Source organism: Notolepis coatsorum, assembly GCF_963971535.1.
Source record: "Notolepis coatsorum genome assembly, chromosome: 18".
Classification (NCBI taxonomy): domain Eukaryota; kingdom Metazoa; phylum Chordata; class Actinopteri; order Aulopiformes; family Paralepididae; genus Notolepis; species Notolepis coatsorum.
Window position 1 is genome coordinate 71,535,136 of NC_140182.1, and position 19,992 is coordinate 71,555,127.

At 42.8% G+C, this 19,992-nt stretch overlaps 1 protein-coding gene across 7 annotated transcripts in view; it reads left to right on the forward strand.

The window, feature by feature from the left end:
* The window catches only part of c2cd5 (C2 calcium dependent domain containing 5), a 154,036-nt gene that overhangs the window by 108,859 nt on the left and 25,185 nt on the right, over positions 1-19,992 (forward strand). For 2 of the 7 annotated variants that reach the window (XM_084335043.1, XM_084335046.1), the window contains 5 exons: positions 2,669-2,747; positions 3,793-3,888; positions 14,175-14,207; positions 14,616-14,741; positions 17,066-17,259. In XM_084335043.1, coding sequence (XP_084191169.1) covers positions 2,669-2,747; positions 3,793-3,888; positions 14,175-14,207; positions 14,616-14,741; positions 17,066-17,259 — 528 coding nt within the window. The remainder of the gene's footprint in view (positions 1-2,668; positions 2,748-3,792; positions 3,889-14,174; positions 14,208-14,615; positions 14,742-17,065; positions 17,260-19,992) is intronic. The other 5 variants (XM_084335044.1, XM_084335049.1, XM_084335045.1 and 2 more) reach the window with 4 other exon arrangements.

Sequence of the window (19,992 nt, forward strand, 5' to 3'; positions counted from 1 at the left end):
CGAATAATCATCGCCTACGGCCCCTCCGACCACCACCAACATTCATTCACATGCATACACATTCATACGAGGCAAGTAGGTTAAGTGTCTTGCCCAAGGACACAACGGCAGTGGGATGGACATGGGCTTGAGCGGGATTCGAACCACCAACGCTTCGATCATTGGACGACCGGCTCTACCCTTTCCACTACCACTTTCCACTGACACATGCCTTCTCTATTTGAACGACCACATCAAGCAAGAGGTGGACGCGGGCAAATACTGCGGCATGGTCATGCTAGACCTACAAAAGGCCTTCGACACTGTCAATCACACCATTCTGATTGACAAGCTAAAAGCAATTGGTTTTGATAGTTTATCAGTGAGCTGGATACAATCCTACCTGGAGGGGAGAGAACAGATGGTGGAGGTAAACGGTACCCTATCCCCCCCCCCTCACAGTGAACTGTGGTGTTCCACAAGGAAGCATACTAGGACCACTACTGTTCCTAATTTATGCAAATGACATGTCGTCAGCTTGTGACTGCAACTTGTTCCTGTTTGCGGACGACTCAGCCCTGCTGGTCTCTGACAAGAACAAGTTACAGGTTGAAAAAACCCTCAGCTCGGAACTAGGCAAAATCTGCATATGGCTCGCCGACAACAAACTATCATTACACATGGGCAAAACAGAGTCCATTCTCTTCGGTTCAAATAACAAACTCAGCTAAACAGACGGCTTCTCAGTTACAGTGGGTGACAATATTGTCACAAGGAAAGATGAAATTACCTACCTGGGTTCCATCCTAGAGGCTAATCTTTCCTGTGACAAAATGGCATCCAATGTAATAAAAAAAGTCAATCAACAAACTCGATTCTTGTACCGGATCTCCTCCCTGGTAAACAAGAATACCCTGAAGACTCTGGCAGGAGCACTCATTCAAGGGTACTACGACTATGCTTGCACCTCATGGTACCAAAGCACCTCAAAGGCACTAAAAACCAAATTACAAACATCTCAAAACAAACTAGTCAGACTACAACTCGTACACCTACTGTGAATTGTACCTAAATTGCACCTCGTCCCATTTCTCCATTTCTGCCTTGCACTATATAGTATTGTATATTAGTACACTGCACAGTATTGTATATTGTATGGTAACTACGTCTCTATTCTGCATCGAACATTGTACATATGTCTAAACTGAACACTGACCTCATTTTTTTTACTTCTAATTTTACTATGTTATTTTATTTCATACTTATCTTGTCTTGCACTGTCTCTGGAGCGCAACAGTAAGAAGCATTTTGTATAAAAGTATTCTGTACTTCTGTATGACAACTATTAAAGAAACTTGAAACTTGAACTTGAAAACTTGCTTGACCTGACTCCTAGAACCCACCTCACCCCTGCACACTTTGCCAACCTAGGATGGCTTAGAGTAGACAACAGAGTACAGCAACTTGCAATGGGCCTGGTCTACAAGATACACTACACGACCAAGGTACCCATGTACATGTCAAAATACTTCCCAAAGGTCAGTGAATACCACGATCACAACACCAGAGGGAGCTCCACAAATCATGTAAAACCCAGATTCGGCTCAAACAAGGGACTAAACACGTTTCGCAATTATGCCACAACAATGTGGAACACCCTACCCAAAGCTGTAAAGGAAAGTAAATCACTACCCACCTTCAAAAACACTCTCAAAGAACACCTACGGGAGACTGCAATTCAAAACTGGCCCCTACAAATGTCCTAACCCAGTTGTACAATAAAGACCAAGCATGGCTTTGTCAGTATTCCAATGTACAGCCCCACCCAACCCCACCCCACCTACCCAACCTCCTCCAATGTACAGTTTCCATGTCAAATGTATGTCAGTATTCCAATGTACAGTGTCCCCCCCCCCCCCCCCCCTACCCAACCCCCCCCCCCCCCCACCTCCAATGTACAGCCCCACCCCACCTACCCAACCTCCCCCAATGCACAGTTTCTATGTCAAATGTATATACTCTTCTTCTGGATTTTTTTAGTATCACAAACAGTACTGTATTTGAAAATCTGGTATGTCATAAATGTATAGATGTAGCAGTACTGTCTATCTGTATGTCATGTGTGTCATATGATGAATTGAAAATGGGGGACCCTGATGGAAACAAGACTAAAGTCTTTCTCAGGTCTGCATCCTCTTAACAATTGTATGTATTGAGCTGTACTGTACTGTACCCATTCTGCAATCTGTTAATAAACTTTTCAATCAATCAATCAAAACCCCTGAGCCACGCCGCCCCACAATCTGTGTGTACTTAAGATAGAGTTGAGATGGGTAACCTAGTTTTTTTTACTTACTTTACTACTTTCTGGTGATGTATCATAGTTACAAACGGTAGAGGTTTAGTCCTTTCTGGTAATGTAACATAGTTCAAATAGTAGAGGTTGAGTACTTTCATCACCAGAAAGGATTAAACTCTACTGTCTTTAACTATGATACCGGTACATTACCAGAAAGGATTAAACTCTACTGTTTTTAACTGATACATTACCAGTGCAATAAAATGGTTCTCATCTACAGTACAGCAATCACAAAGTGCTTCAACACAGCAGTATTTTAAGTAATAGTAAGGTTTCTTACAGACTGTTCTTCCACGCCTCTCCTCTCACACGTCTCTCTTCCTCCCTCAGGTCGCAGTGACGGCGGTGGCCATGACCTTTGACAAGGATCAAAATCAAGAGAAGTCAGTGGATAAGACAGTCACCAAAGGTCAGTCAGTCTGGTCAAGACTTCAGGACCCCATATTCACAAAGCTGATCCGGAGTCAGTGACCAGGAACACTTTATTTTCATGACCTTGCGGTTCTTTCTCACCCAAAGCCAAGCCAAGTCTAGCAGTGTGGTACTGCATACGCTCCTCTACATTGAGATTAATCTAAAGCAGCCGCGCTACCAGACTTGGCTGCTTTGGATAAGAATGAACCATTACTCAAACTAACAGACTGAAGCTGACTCTAGATCAGTACTGCCACTGATGAGAACGAACCATTACTCAAACTAACAGACTGAAGCTGACTCTAGATCAGTACTGCCACTGATGAGAACAAACCATTACTCAAACTAACAGACTGAAGCTGACTCTAGATCAGTACTGCCACTGATTGAGCCTTTGAGCTCTAGACCAGTGGTTCCCAAGGGTATTGCAGGTGGTCCGTGGAAAAAAAAGCGAAATAAAATAGAAAATGTATATAATATAATTTAAATGTAAAATAAAATTGTAAAACCGTTGTAATATAAAACATGGTATTATAGTTTGTTATTCTCTCAAATTAGGCTAATCACCATCTGTAAATAGTGGCGCTTGTGCATGACGACAGTTTTAACCAACGGTCCCTCTGCACGCTCCCTCCCTCTCTCTACCAAATCCATTCTGAGACAACGGAACTCAGTGCGCACTCCACAAGTCGCGCGTAACAAGAGTCTCTCTCTAGCCAAATTACACTATAAAAACGAACTGGATAGTTGATTTAACTTCATTAGCTGAAATATTCTAAAATCATTAAGTCTGCTATAAGCGTAAAATGTGTGTGTGCGTGCGTCCCATCTCCGGTCTTTATATATACTTTATATATATGATGTTTATTTATTTGTACTGTTTGCATACGAGGTGGTCCGCGAAAGTTCTTCATAGTGGTCCGCATAAACAAAAGGTTAGGAACCACTGCTCTAGACGATGCAAATCCTTCCATTAGCCACCACTCCCATTATTATGGTGTGTGTTTGAAATGAGACTGAACTGTGTGTGTGTCTGACAGGAGGCAGTGAGAATGAGGAGCAGCTACAGTTTCCCATGGAGCTGTGTGGAGAGTCATCGTCCACGAACAATCTACCGTCGTCAGTCAAAATCTCAGGTACCATTTAACCTCTGTCTCTTCATTGCTCCCTTCACTTCTCCACCTCTCTTTCACTCCTCCACCTCTCTTTCACTTCTCCACCTCTTTCACTTCTACACCTCTCCTCTACCTCTCTTTCACTTCTCCACCTATCCTCTACCTCTATTTCACTTCTACACCACTCCTCCACCTCTCTTTCACTTCTCCACCTCTCCTCTACCTCTCTTTCACTTCTCCTCCACCTCTCTTTCACTTCTATACCTCTCCTCTACCTCTCTTTCACTTCCACCTATCCTCCACCTCTCTTTCACTTCTCCACCTCTCCTCCACCTCTCTTTCACTTCTCCACCTCTCCTCTACCTCTCTTTCACTTATCCACCTCTCCTCCACCTCTCTTTCACTTCTCCACCTCTCCATCTCTCTTTCACTTATCCACCTCTCCTCTACCTCTCTTTCACTTCTCCACCTCTCTTTCACTTCTCCACCTCTCCTCCACCTCTCTTTCACCTATTTCACTTCTCCACCTCTCCTCCACCTCTTTCACTTCTCCACCTCTCCTCCACCCCTCTTTCACTTCTCCACCTCTCCTCTACCTCTCTTTCACTTCTCCACCTCTTTCACTTCTCTTTCACTTATCCACCTCTTTCACTTATCCACCTCTCCTTCACTTCCCCACCTCTTTCACTTCACCTCTTCACCTCTTTCACTTCTCCACCTCTTTCACTTCTCCTTCACTTCCCCACCTCTCTTTCAGTTCTCCACCTCTCCTCCACCTCTTTCACTTCGCTTTCACTTCTCCACCTCTTTCACTTATCCACCTCAGGGCTTGACATTAAGGCTTGTCCTATTGTCCGGGACAAGTAAAAAAAATTGTTGGACAAGCATTTACAATTTAACTTGTCTGACTGGACAAGTTAAAAAAAAATATATATATATATATATAATCCCCAAACAATTGTGTGTATTGAGCCGTACTGTATTGTACCCATTCTGCAATCTGTTAATACAATTTTCATTCAATCAATCACCTGCGCAGAAAATTGTATTAACAGATTGCAGAATGGGTACAATACAGTACGGCTCAATACACACAATTGTTAAGGGGATGCAGACCAGAGAAAGACTTTCGTCTTGTTTACATCAGGGTCCCCCATTTTCAATTCATAATGAATTGTAAGTAAGGGTGCAATTAGCACAGTGCAATCCATTCTTTGTGGATCTAGCCCACTGTGTTTAAGTTATTAAATCATAATAATTGTCCAAATCTCTTGTCGGTTTTATTTTTATTTTTTTAATAGGCCTTTATTTTCACAAGTACATTTCGGACAAGTAAGTTTAGCTTTCGGACAAGTAAAATATCTGAGCCACTTGTCCCAAAAAGTTAATGTCAAGCCCTGCACCTCTTTTCTCTTTCACTTCTCCACCTCTTTCACTTCTCTTTCACCTCTCTTTCACTTCTCCACCTCTCTTTCACTTCTCTACCTCTCTTTCACTTTTCCACCTATCTTTCACTCCTCCACCTCTCTTTCACTCCTCCACATCTCCTTCACTTCTCCACCTCTCCTACAGTAACAGGTAGGGCTGCGGGATTCAATTTAAATGATTGGCGTCACGATTCCTGGTTAGCTCCTCATAGAGGGGTGGGAGGGGTTTACCAGTATAGCATCCAGTTTTTTCCTCAGCGGATTCGGATGAGGATTAGTAGCAATTAGCACATTGCTAAAAAAGAAGGGGGGGGGTGTACTAGCTACAGAGGGGGTGTGTACTGAGAATGAGAGAGAGCCAGCTGATGGTTTGTTCTCACCCAAAGCAGCTAAGTCTAGCGGCGCGGCTGCATTCAATTAATTTCCAATGTAGAGGAGTGTGCAGCCACGAGGTACATGTGAGGTACTGCATACACTCCACTGCATTGGAAATTAATTGAATGCAGCCACGCTGCTAGACTTGACTGCTTTGGGTGAGAACTTCCCATGAGAGATCCTGTGTCAAGCGAGCGGCAACAACAATAAAACTTCCGATCTGACGTTTTCTAAATAAAAGTCATCAATTACAAAACTGAAAAACGAGAATATGAATAGATTTTTTGGCATTTTTTTTAATCTATTTTGAATTGGTAGAGATAGAATACCCCACCCTACTAACATCTCATCCACTAACTGCTCGATCTCAGGTACAGTCTCTTTACTAGTCCCGGCTGCAAAAATCTGCCACAATCATCTCTTAATGGTACCTTCAACAGGTAACTAATGAACAGTGTGTAGTTTGAGTTATCTGTGTGTAGAAGTGAATCTAGATGACTGTGTGTGATGATGTCTAGATCAGCATTTCTCTAACTGTGAAACTTGTGGACCAGCAAGTGATATTAATTCCGCCCTCAGGGAGCTCTTTAATTAAATCTATTATATAAAAAACAACGTATTTCTATACTAGATGAGCAGTCCTCAGGCCTGGGTCTGAGAATCACTTGTCTAGATCAGTGGTTGTCAAAGTGGGGTCCGGGGACCCCCAGTGGTCCTAGAGGGGCTTCCAGGCGGGGCCGCAGCGAGGTTAGCCCAATGAGAGTCTATATGATACTGTTAAATCTCCTCAGCTACAGAAAAGACAGCTATGGAATTCCAGACTAAATCATATCTTAATAACATATCTACTCAATTGGGGGTTCAAATGGGGGTCCACAGCCTAGGGTGTATTCATTTGAGGGTCCACAGCCTAGTATGTATTCATTTGGGGGTCCGCAGCCTAGTGTATGTTAATGTGATGGTCCACAGCCTAGTGTATATTAATGTGATGGTCCACAGCCTAGTGTATATTAATGTGATGGTCCACAACCTAGTGTATGTTAATGTGATGGTCCACAGCCTAGTGTATATTAATGTAATGGTCCACAACCTAGTGTATATTAATGTGATGGTCCACAACCTAGTGTATGTTAATGTGATGGTCCACAACCTAGTGTATATTAATGTGATGGTCCACAGCCTAGTGTATATTAATGTGATGGTCCACAACCTAGTGTATGTTAATGTGATGGTCCACAACCTAGTGTATATTAATGTGATGGTCCACAACCTAGTGTATATTAATGTGATGGTCCACAACCTAGTGTATATTAATGTGATGGTCCACAACCTAGTGTATATTAATGTGATGGTCCACAACCTAGTGTATGTTAATGTGATGGTCCACAGCCTAGTGTATATTAATGTGATGGTCCACAACCTAGTGTATATTAATGTGATGGTCCACAACCTAGTGTATATTAATGTGATGGTCCACAACCTAGTGTATATTAATGTGATGGTCCACAACCTAGTGTATATTAATGTGATGGTCCACAACCTAGTGTATATTAATGTGATGGTCCACAGCCTAGTGTATATTAATGTGATGGTCCACAACCTAGTGTATATTAATGTGATGGTCCACAACCTAGTGTATATTAATGTGATGGTCCACAACCTAGTGTATATTAATGTGATGGTCCACAACCTAGTGTATATTAATGTGATGGTCCACAACCTAGTGTATATTAATGTGATGGTCCACAACCTAGTGTATATTAATGTGATGGTCCACAACCTAGTGTATATTAATGTGATGGTCCACAACCTAGTGTATATTAATGTGATGGTCCACAACCTAGTGTATATTAATGTGATGGTCCACAACCTAGTGTATATTAATGTGATGGTCCACAGCCTAGTGTATATTAATGTGATGGTCCACAACCTAGTGTATATTAATGTGATGGTCCACAACCTAGTGTATATTAATGTGATGGTCCACAACCTAGTGTATATTAATGTGATGGTCCACAACCTAGTGTATATTAATGTGATGGTCCACAACCTAGTGTATATTAATGTGATGGTCCACAACCTAGTGTATATTAATGTGATGGTCCACAACCTAGTGTATATTAATGTGATGGTCCACAACCTAGTGTATATTAATGTGATGGTCCACAACCTAGTGTATATTAATGTGATGGTCCACAACCTAGTGTATATTAATGTGATGGTCCACAACCTAGTGTATATTAATGTGATGGTCCACAGCCTAGTGTATATTAATGTGATGGTCCACAACCTAGTGTATATTAATGTGATGGTCCACAACCTAGTGTATATTAATGTGATGGTCCACAACCTAGTGTATATTAATGTGATGGTCCACAACCTAGTGTATGTTAATGTGATGGTCCACAGCCTAGTGTATATTAATGTGATGGTCCACAACCTAGTGTATATTAATGTGATGGTCCACAACCTAGTGTATATTAATGTGATGGTCCACAACCTAGTGTATATTAATGTGATGGTCCACAACCTAGTGTATATTAATGTGATGGTCCACAACCTAGTGTATATTAATGTGATGGTCCACAACCTAGTGTATATTAATGTGATGGTCCACAACCTAGTGTATATTAATGTGATGGTCCACAACCTAGTGTATATTAATGTGATGGTCCACAACCTAGTGTATATTAATGTGATGGTCCACAGCCTAGTGTATATTAATGTGATGGTCCACAGCCTAGTGTATATTAATGTGATGGTCCACAACCTAGTGTATATTAATGTGATGGTCCACAACCTAGTGTATATTAATGTAATGGTCCACAACCTAGTGTATGTTAATGTGATGGTCCACAACCTAGTGTATATTAATGTGATGGTCCACAACCTAGTGTATATTAATGTGATGGTCCACAACCTAGTGTATGTTAATGTGATGGTCCACAACCTAGTGTATATTAATGTGATGGTCCACAACCTAGTGTATATTAATGTGATGGTCCACAACCTAGTGTATGTTAATGTGATGGTCCACAACCTAGTGTATATTAATGTGATGGTCCACAGCTTAGTGTATATTAATGTGATGGTCCACAACCTAGTGTATATTAATGTGATGGTCCACAACCTAGTGTATATTAATGTGATGGTCCACAACCTAGTGTATATTAATGTGATGGTCCACAACCTAGTGTATATTAATGTGATGGTCCGCAACCTAGTGTATATTAATGTGATGGTCCACAACCTAGTGTATATTAATGTGATGGTCCACAACCTAGTGTATATTAATGTGATGGTCCACAACCTAGTGTATATTAATGTGATGGTCCACAACCTAGTGTATATTAATGTGATGGTCCACAACCTAGTGTATATTAATGTGATGGTCCACAGCCTAGTGTATATTAATGTGATGGTCCACAGCCTAGTGTATATTAATGTGATGGTCCACAACCTAGTGTATATTAATGTGATGGTCCACAACCTAGTGTATATTAATGTAATGGTCCACAACCTAGTGTATGTTAATGTGATGGTCCACAACCTAGTGTATATTAATGTGATGGTCCACAACCTAGTGTATATTAATGTGATGGTCCACAACCTAGTGTATATTAATGTGATGGTCCACAACCTAGTGTATATTAATGTGATGGTCCACAACCTAGTGTATATTAATGTGATGGTCCACAACCTAGTGTATGTTAATGTGATGGTCCACAACCTAGTGTATATTAATGTGATGGTCCACAACCTAGTGTATATTAATGTGATGGTCCACAACCTAGTGTATGTTAATGTGATGGTCCACAACCTAGTGTATATTAATGTGATGGTCCACAGCTTAGTGTATATTAATGTGATGGTCCACAACCTAGTGTATATTAATGTGATGGTCCACAACCTAGTGTATATTAATGTGATGGTCCACAACCTAGTGTATATTAATGTGATGGTCCACAACCTAGTGTATATTAATGTGATGGTCCACAACCTAGTGTATATTAATGTGATGGTCCGCAACCTAGTGTATATTAATGTGATGGTCCACAACCTAGTGTATATTAATGTGATGGTCCGCAACCTAGTGTATGTTAATGTGATGGTCCACAACCTAGTGTATATTAATGTGATGGTCCACAACCTAGTGTATATTAATGTGATGGTCCACAACCTAGTGTATATTAATGTGATGGTCCGCAACCTAGTGTATATTAATGTGATGGTCCACAGCTTAGTGTATATTAATGTGATGGTCCACAACCTAGTGTATATTAATGTGATGGTCCGCAACCTAGTGTATGTTAATGTGATGGTCCACAACCTAGTGTATATTAATGTGATGGTCCACAACCTAGTGTATATTAATGTGATGGTCCACAACCTAGTGTATATTAATGTGATGGTCCACAACCTAGTGTATATTAATGTAATGGTCCGCAACCTAGTGTATATTAATGTGATGGTCCACAGCTTAGTGTATATTAATGTGATGGTCCACAACCTGTGTATATTAATGTGATGGTCCACAACCTAGGGTGTATTAATTTGAGGGCTGTTGATAAGAAACCGTTTGAGAACTCCTGGTCTAGATAATGTGTTTGTCTATAGTATGTGAACATTATATAACATGACACTTGTACTGATGTGGACAGAACATCTGACCTTCCACCCACATCACGCATGACCTGAACCTAGTGTTTATGTTGTCTCTAAAGGAATATCTTATCTCTTAACCCCTGAGTTCTTTGTGTAGAAGGTGAAGTTAGATTAACTGTGTGATGGTGTCTAGAGGATGTCGGAAGTTATATTAACTCCTTCATTACAACCAGTCATAGAAAACAACCTATGTCTATACTGGATAACCCAGTCCCCAGAAACTGAGCTTTGTAACTGAGTAAAGATGAGCTGTATAGGGAAAGGAAGGGAAATTCCACCCTAAAACAGAATGTACATTGCGTGCAATGACCTTGGTCCAGACCTATCTCAAACCCTGCCCTCTTTTCTTGATCCTCCAATCACAACTGTCGCTTACCTCGGACAAACAAAGTTTTGAGAGGGTTTGAGATAGGTCCATTGTGTCCCTAAGCTGGACATCAGAACGTCACAACTTGAATCTGTTGAATATCCATCAACTGACACGTTTTGGAATCGGTCCATTGACAGTGAATTGGTGACCAATTTTGTTGACTTGTCAAATTTGTTTTAGCAATTACATCTAAAGTTTTATTTAAAGGAGCACTTCACCCAAATATAAATGGTATTATATTTATAATTCTTTATCAAGTCGTATGCTCAATACTTAAAACTTGCTAACCAACTCTGGTGCACAAGCTAAACCATGATGATACAGCAGTCCCTGCTAACTTTGACCAGGTTGTGAAAGGTGGCCGTCTCAGCCAGGTTCCAGCCAGGTTTGGCCAGGTTCTAAAGACAATGGAGATGCTCACTGTGTGCCAGACGGCTGAACCCTGGCTAGTGGAGACAAGGCCACAGCACGGTTGAACCCTGGCTAGTGGAGACAAGGCCACAGCACGGCTGAACCCTGGCTAGTAGAGACGAGGCCACATCACAGCTGAACCCTGGCTAGTGGAGACAATGCCACAGCACGGCTGAACCCTGGCTAGTGGAGACAATGCCACAGCACGGCTGAACCCTGGCTAGTGGAGACAATGCCACAGCACGGCTGAACCCTGGCTAGTGGAGACGAGGCCACAGCACGACTAAACCCTGGCTAGTGGAGACAATGCCACAGCACGGCTGAACCCTGGCTAGTGGAGACGAGGCCACAGCACGGCTGAACCCTGGCTAGTGGAGACGAGGCCACAGCACAGCTGAACCCTGGCTAGTGGAGACGAGGCCACAGCACGGCTGAACCCTGGCTAGTGGAGACGAGGCCACAGCACAAGGCCACAGCACGGCTGAACCCTGGCTAGTGGAGACAATGCCACAGCACGGCTGAACCCTGGCTAGTGGAGACAAGGCCACAGCACAGCTGAACCCTGGCTAGTGGAGACGAGGCCACATCACAGCTGAACCCTGGCTAGTGGAGACAATGCCACAGCATGGCTGAACCCTGGCTAGTGGAGACGAGGCCACAGCACGGCTGAACCCTGGCTAGTGGAGACGAGGCCACAGCACGGCTGAACCCTGGCTAGTGGAGAAGAGGCCACAGCACGGCTGAACCCTGGCTAGTGGAGACGAGGCCACAGCACACCTGAACCCTGGCTAGTGGAGACGAGGCCACAGCACAGCTGAACCCTGGCTAGTGGAGACGAGGCCACAGCACAGCTGAACCCTGGCTAGTGGAGACAATGCCACAGTACCGCTGAACCCTGGCTAGTGGAGACAATGCCACAGCACCGCTGAACCCTGGGTAGTGGAGACAAGGCATTAGTTAGTGAGGTGAAGTGGAGCTTCATGCTGGGTGTTAAGCACCCCATAAGGGGACGCAACACAAGGCCACAGACATGGTAGGTGAGGGTGTAGTGACACAAAACCAGGAAACAGTTTGCCAAAATAATAGTATTTATTCACAAAAACACAGCAACACAGAGAGCAAGGAGGACTACCAGTGGCACCAAATCAATATACAAAAGGAAAATAACCCACCCCCCCTTTACAGGCGCAGAGCGCCCAAAAGCACGGGTGGTGCTGCTCACTATAAGCTGGTGTCTCTAACATCAGGTCACCTACGTGATGCAAAATGTAGACCCCAGGGTATCTTCTAGGGGTGTAACGGTACACAAAAACCACGGTTCGGTATGTACCTCGGTTTGGAAGTCACGGTTCGGTACGGGTTTTCAGTACAGTGGGGGAAAGTTTGGCTTTCCATGTTCCACTCAGGGGTGATGTAGTGTGCAGTAACTAATTGTACTTGTAGGGCTGTCAACAAATATTCTATATTGAAATTAATAATCAACTTGTAAAAAATTATAATAATTATATTAGATTGTGAAAAAAACAGCCCCTGGTGGACGGTCGTTAGTGGTTAACATACCGTTGTATTCGTTCGGTACACTACACAACCGTTCGGTACGGTACACACTGAAACGGTTCGGTACGGATAAGTGTACCTTTATACCCCTAGTTATCTTCCTGTCCTCAATGTCTCTGTGTGCGAAACAAAACGCTAACATACAGAAAGATAAATCACCATAGGCTGGGTGAACTGGGAAATAAACAAAGGGTTAGGGTTAAACAGAAATGTACACAAGATAATGAACACCAAACACAACACAATGAATCAGAGCTCTGTCACCAGCTCTACACTATAACGTACCCAAAAGCCACAGCTCTCAAACACAAATACTAAAGACACAGTTCTACAATAAAGATTAACACAAAACATATTTCCCATACTAACAGCGCAAACTACCAGAGCCTTCACCAGCTCTACCAAAAGATACCTAAGAGCCACAGCTCTATTACCAAAATGTACCTAAGAGCCACAGCTCCAAACCTAGAGACTGATAGTTACCACCAAAGACACAGAGTGAAACTGCACACAGACTGGGATATATGAAGGGGTGTAGAGGTTGATTGCAGATTAGCATCAGCTGCTGCTGGGGAAGGACTGAGGTGCTGATTTACCAGCTGGTGCTGGTGACTGAAACTATGGGATGCATCTCAGAAAACAGATAGGGAGACACAGGAGGACAACAACAACCAAAACATGCCTATATACATAACACAGATGACATACATTTCTCCCCATATATATATATTAGGACAGCGTCCGTAACACTGGGTTTGTTCCATACTGTGACCCTGTGCACTGAAGAAGTCTGTGCGCTGGTCATGGCCTCATTCTATCAGCATTGAACAAAGAAAGAAAAAATGACATCTAGCAACAAATGGAACCTGAAGCTTGACTTTATTTAATACATTTTATTTATTCATCTCTAACTGTAAAGTATTATAGAAATAACGTGATGTGAATTCTATTTCATGGTGGATTCTCCCTTTTTAATAATTGACCTATCTCAAGCCCCACCCTCTTTTCTTTATCCTCTTTATAACCAACTGTTGCTTACCTTGGACAAACTTTGTTTGACGAGAACCAAAAAAAGCGACAGTTGTGATTGAAGGATCAAGAAAAGAGGGCGGGGCTTGAGATAGGTCAAGTGAATAACACAAGTGTCAATCGGGGTATTTATTGATCAATTTACCCAAAACTCAGAACTCAAACATTAAAGTGGAATTCCTTTTATGGGGGCTGTCTTAGGCTGTGATCAGATTGGATGCCTTTTTGTTGCGCTCAAACGCAAGGTGCAACAAGCTACACCACTGATTACAGTTGCTACCTCAGCTAACGTTACATAAGTTGACACCTTTTCAACCGAGAGAGCTTGAAAAGGCGCAGCTTCGAAAATTCGAAGCGCATAGTTCAGAGGAGAGTTCGGAGGCCTAGACAGCCTCAGCTGGGAGGTAGCTGAGCGGGCTGGGACTGCAAGGCGTCCAGGGGGTAGAGTGTGACGTGTGATTTGCTGCTTCCAGGTGTTCCGGAGAGCTCCAACTTCTCGTCCAGAGGTGAGTGCCCGGCCTCTTCAGTCCCCCCCCCCCCCCCTCACCTCCATGCTACCATGACGACTACACTGCCCGCTGTCTGGGAGAGAGTTATCCTGCACTGCTCCCAAACCTCATCCTCTTATGTTTTCTTTCTGTTCTTCTTTTGTTCGTTTCGTTCGTTCGTTTTTATTTGTTTGTTTTTTTGTCCTGTGCTTTCTTTTCTTTGTTGTTGTCGTCGCGTGTGTGGGTGCGATATGTATGTATATGTGTATTTATTTATTTATGTATGTACGTATTTATTTGTATGTATGTGTATGAATGTTTGTATGTGTGTATGAATGTGTGTGTATGTATGTATGTGTGTGTATATATATATATATGTGTGTGTGGATGTATGTGTATCTGTTTGTGTACGTGTGTTCTCTCCAGCTCCCCCCGTTGATTACGGTTCCTTTGCAGACAGATGCAGCACCTGGCTAGAGCTGCTTAGGCTGAAAGCTCACACCATAAGACGAGGATCAGTTAAGACAAGTAGGAGGACACTAGCACACCCTGGTGACCATGCACACACACGGCCTCTTACACACACACGCACACACACCCCTCCCTGCATGCCGCTGGGGGGCGGAGCATCGTCAATCAAGCACCAGCTTATAAGCTAGAGTGTGAAAGTTGAAGCACCGCCCCTCAGAGGGATAACCAATCAGTGGCTTACCTCTAAAATCTCTGTAGCCGTAGTGAGCAGAATGACGGACAAAGTGCGAGGCGAATGATTTTCCTGAATCTGTGTCCAATCCCTTCCTCTGAGGCACCAGTGTAGATCTGTAAGGGCTGGATGGGTTGCAGCAAGGTGGCAACAATTGGTCCAGGTTTGTGCTAGAATAGACCACCCGCCCGCTAGGCCGGGGATTGTAGAGCGTGGAATTTGATGTGAAGTAGAGTAACGTCACAGTGACCAATCGCAGCCACTCTTATTGTCTGGGACCAAATACGGCCACGCCCCATTCCCAGTAAAAAGTGGGAATCTCTAGAATGGGTTTGGGGCGACGCTGTATACGGAAGTGGCTCTCAAGGTGACGATTAGACAACACTTTCCGTTGTCAGTAGATGGCAGCATTGGTTTAAAATTAAAAGGTGAAAATGTTGAAAACTACAACAATGCATTTCCCAAGAGCGTTAGCACAGGTCACAGGTCACTGGGTCTATATTCTTCGACGTGATCTGAACAGCGGTAAACTATTACTGCGACCTCGGTATAGCGACCGCGAATGGTAAACTAATTATCTTAACAAAAGTGCGCTGGTAGCGTTACATATGTTGTCTAAAGGGGGACATATGGTACGATTTAAGATTTTAATGATAATCGGTATATAAAGGACAACTTAAAGCATCGTTAATTTGTAAGAAACCTCAATGAAAACGGTAATATTCGCTATTGTTATGAAAATGTGCTAGAATCCTATAAAAATGTGGACGCATTTGGTCTACGTTCCGTTACAACCCCGGGCGAAAATGTTGGGTTCAATTCAGCAAGTGGATTCGCTTTTCAAATTAAAATACTGAAGAAACTTTGAGCATAAAGAACGTTGCCTTAATGAATGCTCCTTCATCAGGAAACAAACAGTAAGTAGTGTTTAAATTGAATGAATTGAGCCCAACCCTACTTCCCTTTTAGCTCCAGTGTGTGATTTAACCACAAATCCCATAGTATTAGAGAGTTCCGATCTTCACAATACCTCATCCAGTCCCTCCAGGTCTAAACGCCAAAACACCAATTCATATCTGAATTCTACAACGCTGAACATGCGCATCTGGGTAAAAGCTGGTGACCCCGGGGGAGGATGCTGCTGCGCTACCTGTGGTAATGAATGCTCTTTTCCAACAGTAAGTGAACTGCAGTTCTGATGTGTCTGAATTGCCGCTGAAGGTGTCCCGGGTTTTGATTCAAGCCAAGCAAGCAATCGGCGACTGAACCTCTTTCACACTCTGCCTCTGATCCTTGTGCCTCAGCTCAGCTCCCCTCTCTCTGTCTCCCGTTTCTAAAGGCTCTCACACGTAACCAACACTCAACATTCACTCACACACTGTACCTCAAATATCACATACACGAACACACAGACACACACACGCACAGCTGTGCCCAGGTCTCTCTGTCTGTCTGCAGACACTGTGTGGCTGTCTTTGCCTGTGTGCCTTGACTGCATGAGGTGCATGTTCAATGCAGTTCATGCTTTTCTCCCAGTGATTCTAACGCCACCCTGCTGCCACCATGTTGCACATGCGCTCACTCACTCAAACTTCATCTAACACGCAGAAAACGCACACCCTCACTCAGACAGACACGCATATAAGACACCCGCTCTTCACACACACACATACGCTTGCATTCCCGGTTCTTTCTCCATGCGTCTAAAGATCGCCCGGTGTCTCCATTCCCTTCTCTTTTGTTGTCCCCTTCTCCCGCTTCCTTCCTTTCTCTCTCTCTCCCTCTCTCTGAACTGGACCTTCCGGCTATCTCTCTCTCTCTTGCTCTCGCTCTCTCTGAACTGGACCTACCGCCTTTCTCTCTCTCTCTCTTTCTCTCTCTCTCTCTCTCTCTCTCTCTGAACCTTCCATCTCGCTCTCTCTCTGTCTCTCTCCTCTCTCTCTCTGTCTCTCTCTCTTCTCTCTCTGGACTGGACCTACTCGGTCTGTCTGTCTCTCTCTCTCTGGACTGGACCTTCCGTCTCTCTTTCTCTGTCTCTCTCTCTTTATCCATCTGTTTCTCTCTCTCTCTCTCTCTCTCTCTCTCTCTCTCTCTCTCTCTCTCTCTCTCTCTCTCTCTCTCTCTCTCTGTGAACTGGACCTTCCGGCTCTCTCTCTCTCCTCTCTCTCTGTAGTCTCTTCGTCGGAGCGCTGCAGCCCGCTGCCTGAGGGCCGGTCCCGCTCGCTGCGCTCCAACCGCTCGTACGGGGGCGGCTCTGTGGCCGTGGTGAAGATGACACCATTGTCCTTCCTCCCCGGGACGCGCATCATCAAGTACCTGGGGATCATCAACATGTTCTTCATCAGAGAGACCACGTCACTGCGGGAGGTAGGAGCAGCACGCACACAATAATAATGAATTCTCAATTTAAGGTATTCAAAAATCATAATACTTTTTTGGGGGGGCTGTCAGGAGATTAAATAATATTAAATATATGAAATGTTTTCGTATTCAAGTCGTTGTTTTTTGCGGGGCTATTGGGAGCTTGGTGCGTCTGGCGAGAGCTTGTATGGAACGCGCATAAATTGTGCAAAAAAAGTGCAGTCAAGTGTTGCTATGTGGTTTTTTTTTGGGTAGTATGGTCATAAAATTGGTATTACATTTAGCTCTAAGTGGTATTAAATGTAAAAAGTCTTAAATGTAACTTGTTGAAATCTGTAGATATAGACCCTGATATAGCACTTTTAAAACTGTTGTTACAAAGCCAGCGTCAGCAAGGCACACAGGATCCTGAAAGACCCCAGCCACCCAAACCACAAACTGTTTGAGCTCATGCCGTCTGGCAGACGGTACCACAGTCTCAGGTCCACATCCAAAAGAACACTGTGAACAACTACTTCCACCGTGCAAACAGACTACTGACGGATAGACTAATGCAGGGGTGGCCAACCCGCGGCTCGCGAGCCGCATGCGGCTCTTTGCCCGTCAATGTGCGGCTCTTCCATCCATAAAATAAAAATTACCTTTTTTTTTTTTTACTTTTTTTTTTATGTCACTCATTCCATAAGGACGTAGAATAAACATTTACAATTTTTTTTTAAATGGTCCATTTGCATGTTCTTGGTATCTGAATCTAGGGACATATATGGATCAGTGTCAGAAATAGTGTGTCTGTTACTAGGCTTGAGAAAATTGTAATGAACCAAAGGAGAAAAAACTGTGAATAACACCATGCTAAAATTCACCAGACCTGAAAAATCTAAGCAAATGAATAAAGGGAAGATGATTAAACAGAAGGTTTTGTAGATACAGTACTGAATTCTGCCATCTTTTTTATAATGTAAATTTCTCCACCATTTTTCATCATATTGCAACACCGTTTTTTGCAAGACGTTCACAGAAAGGTAGAGAAACTAACTGCGTTCTGTTTTATGGCAATAACGTTCAGGTTTGTGGGAGATAATCCGAAAAAATAAGAGAAATTAAAAAGTAAATCCAGGAGTCAGATGATTGACAGGGGCTGGTGTGAGCTGGGTAGGGTAGTTTTTCTAAATTTGAAAGCCCTGAGTCTCTTCCTTCAAAAGACTACACTCACTTTTGGCTGTGCCACTTCCTCCTGTCAATATGCGCCGGTTTCCGACTCAATGCCCTGAGATTTCTATAATCTTATATTTCACTAATAACAGTTAAAATAATTGGTAAACAAACGTAATGCTGAAAATATACACTTTTACTGTATATCTCGGGCTTAAGAGGTTAACCCTGTGAGGCCCAAATTAAAAAGAAATTAGCAACTTCAGAGGCCAGAGGGTGGGACATATAAACACATTTACTATAAAATAGCATTGTGAGGCTGAACAACAGGACCAATTGACTATACATGTGCTTAAAGGGGAACTATCTTATAAATGGCCTTTTTCAGTGTTTACCATTGTTTCTTAGCTATGTGGACTTATATTAATAGGATATATGTCTCTAATTCTCATATTGGCGCATTCTTCCAATTCTCCTCTCACAATATTCACCCTCACTGAGTCATCTGAAAATGTGCATATCTGTGATGTCAGAGATTTCTCAGCTGCATAATAATGTGGCAGTTGATGTGGCAGTTGGCACCAGGCCACACAGTGGTTGGCGCCCAGCCTCAAAAACGGCTTAAGATCTTGAGGTAGAAAAATGCGGTTTTTAGTACTTGATTAGAAATACAATTTTGTTTTAAAAAAAAACCTAGGTGTTCCATAGACTCACAGGAATTGTGTAAAAGTGCCCAAATAGTGAAAGAAATAGTAAAATATTTCCCCTTTAACATTTTTTAAATAAACATTATTTTTTTAAATGGCTAAAAGTGATTTTGTAATTTTGCAACCGTGGGTCTCACAGGGTACTTTTAACCCTGTGAGGCCCAAATAAAAAAGACATTAGCAACTTCAGAGGCCAGAGGGTGAGACCTATAAACACATGAAGGGTGCTGTGACTGAAAAAAAAGGTTGAGAAACGCTGGTATATGGTGTGGCTCTTTGTGGTACCACAGTCATTTTTGTGGCTCTTAGTCTCTGACTGGTTGGCCACCCCTGGACTAATGTATCACATGAGCATACACACAAAAATGTCTTTTATTTATCCGCTGTTTTTTTACTTCCTAAAAAAAACATCTACCTTGTATTGTATAGTTTGTATAGATCTTTGTGTATTGTTGTTTACAAATCTACTACGGTTGAAAGGCTGGGGAAAACAAGCACCTCACATTTTTCTGAATGTATGTACATTTAAAAAAGCTGTGACAATATGATAGTTTATTACAAGTATGGATCCATACAAAAGGTACAGTTAGTTCTATTGAGATTAAGTCTAAAATCATACCTTGAAGGAAGAAGGAGCGAGTGATGAAGAAGGGAAGAGGGTTAGTAGAAAGTGGAGACGAATCCCAGAGTAAAATCATTTAGTCTCTTTAAACAAACGGTCATTACATTTAGAGATGCATGAGTCAACAAGAAGTTTAACATTCCTTAACCATTAACACATTCCCGGCCATTCACGTATATATACGTGATTGGGAGCCAGCGCTTGACGGCCAATCACGTATACGTTTTTAACTCGTTTTTTCTTTTATTCGATTTTAAT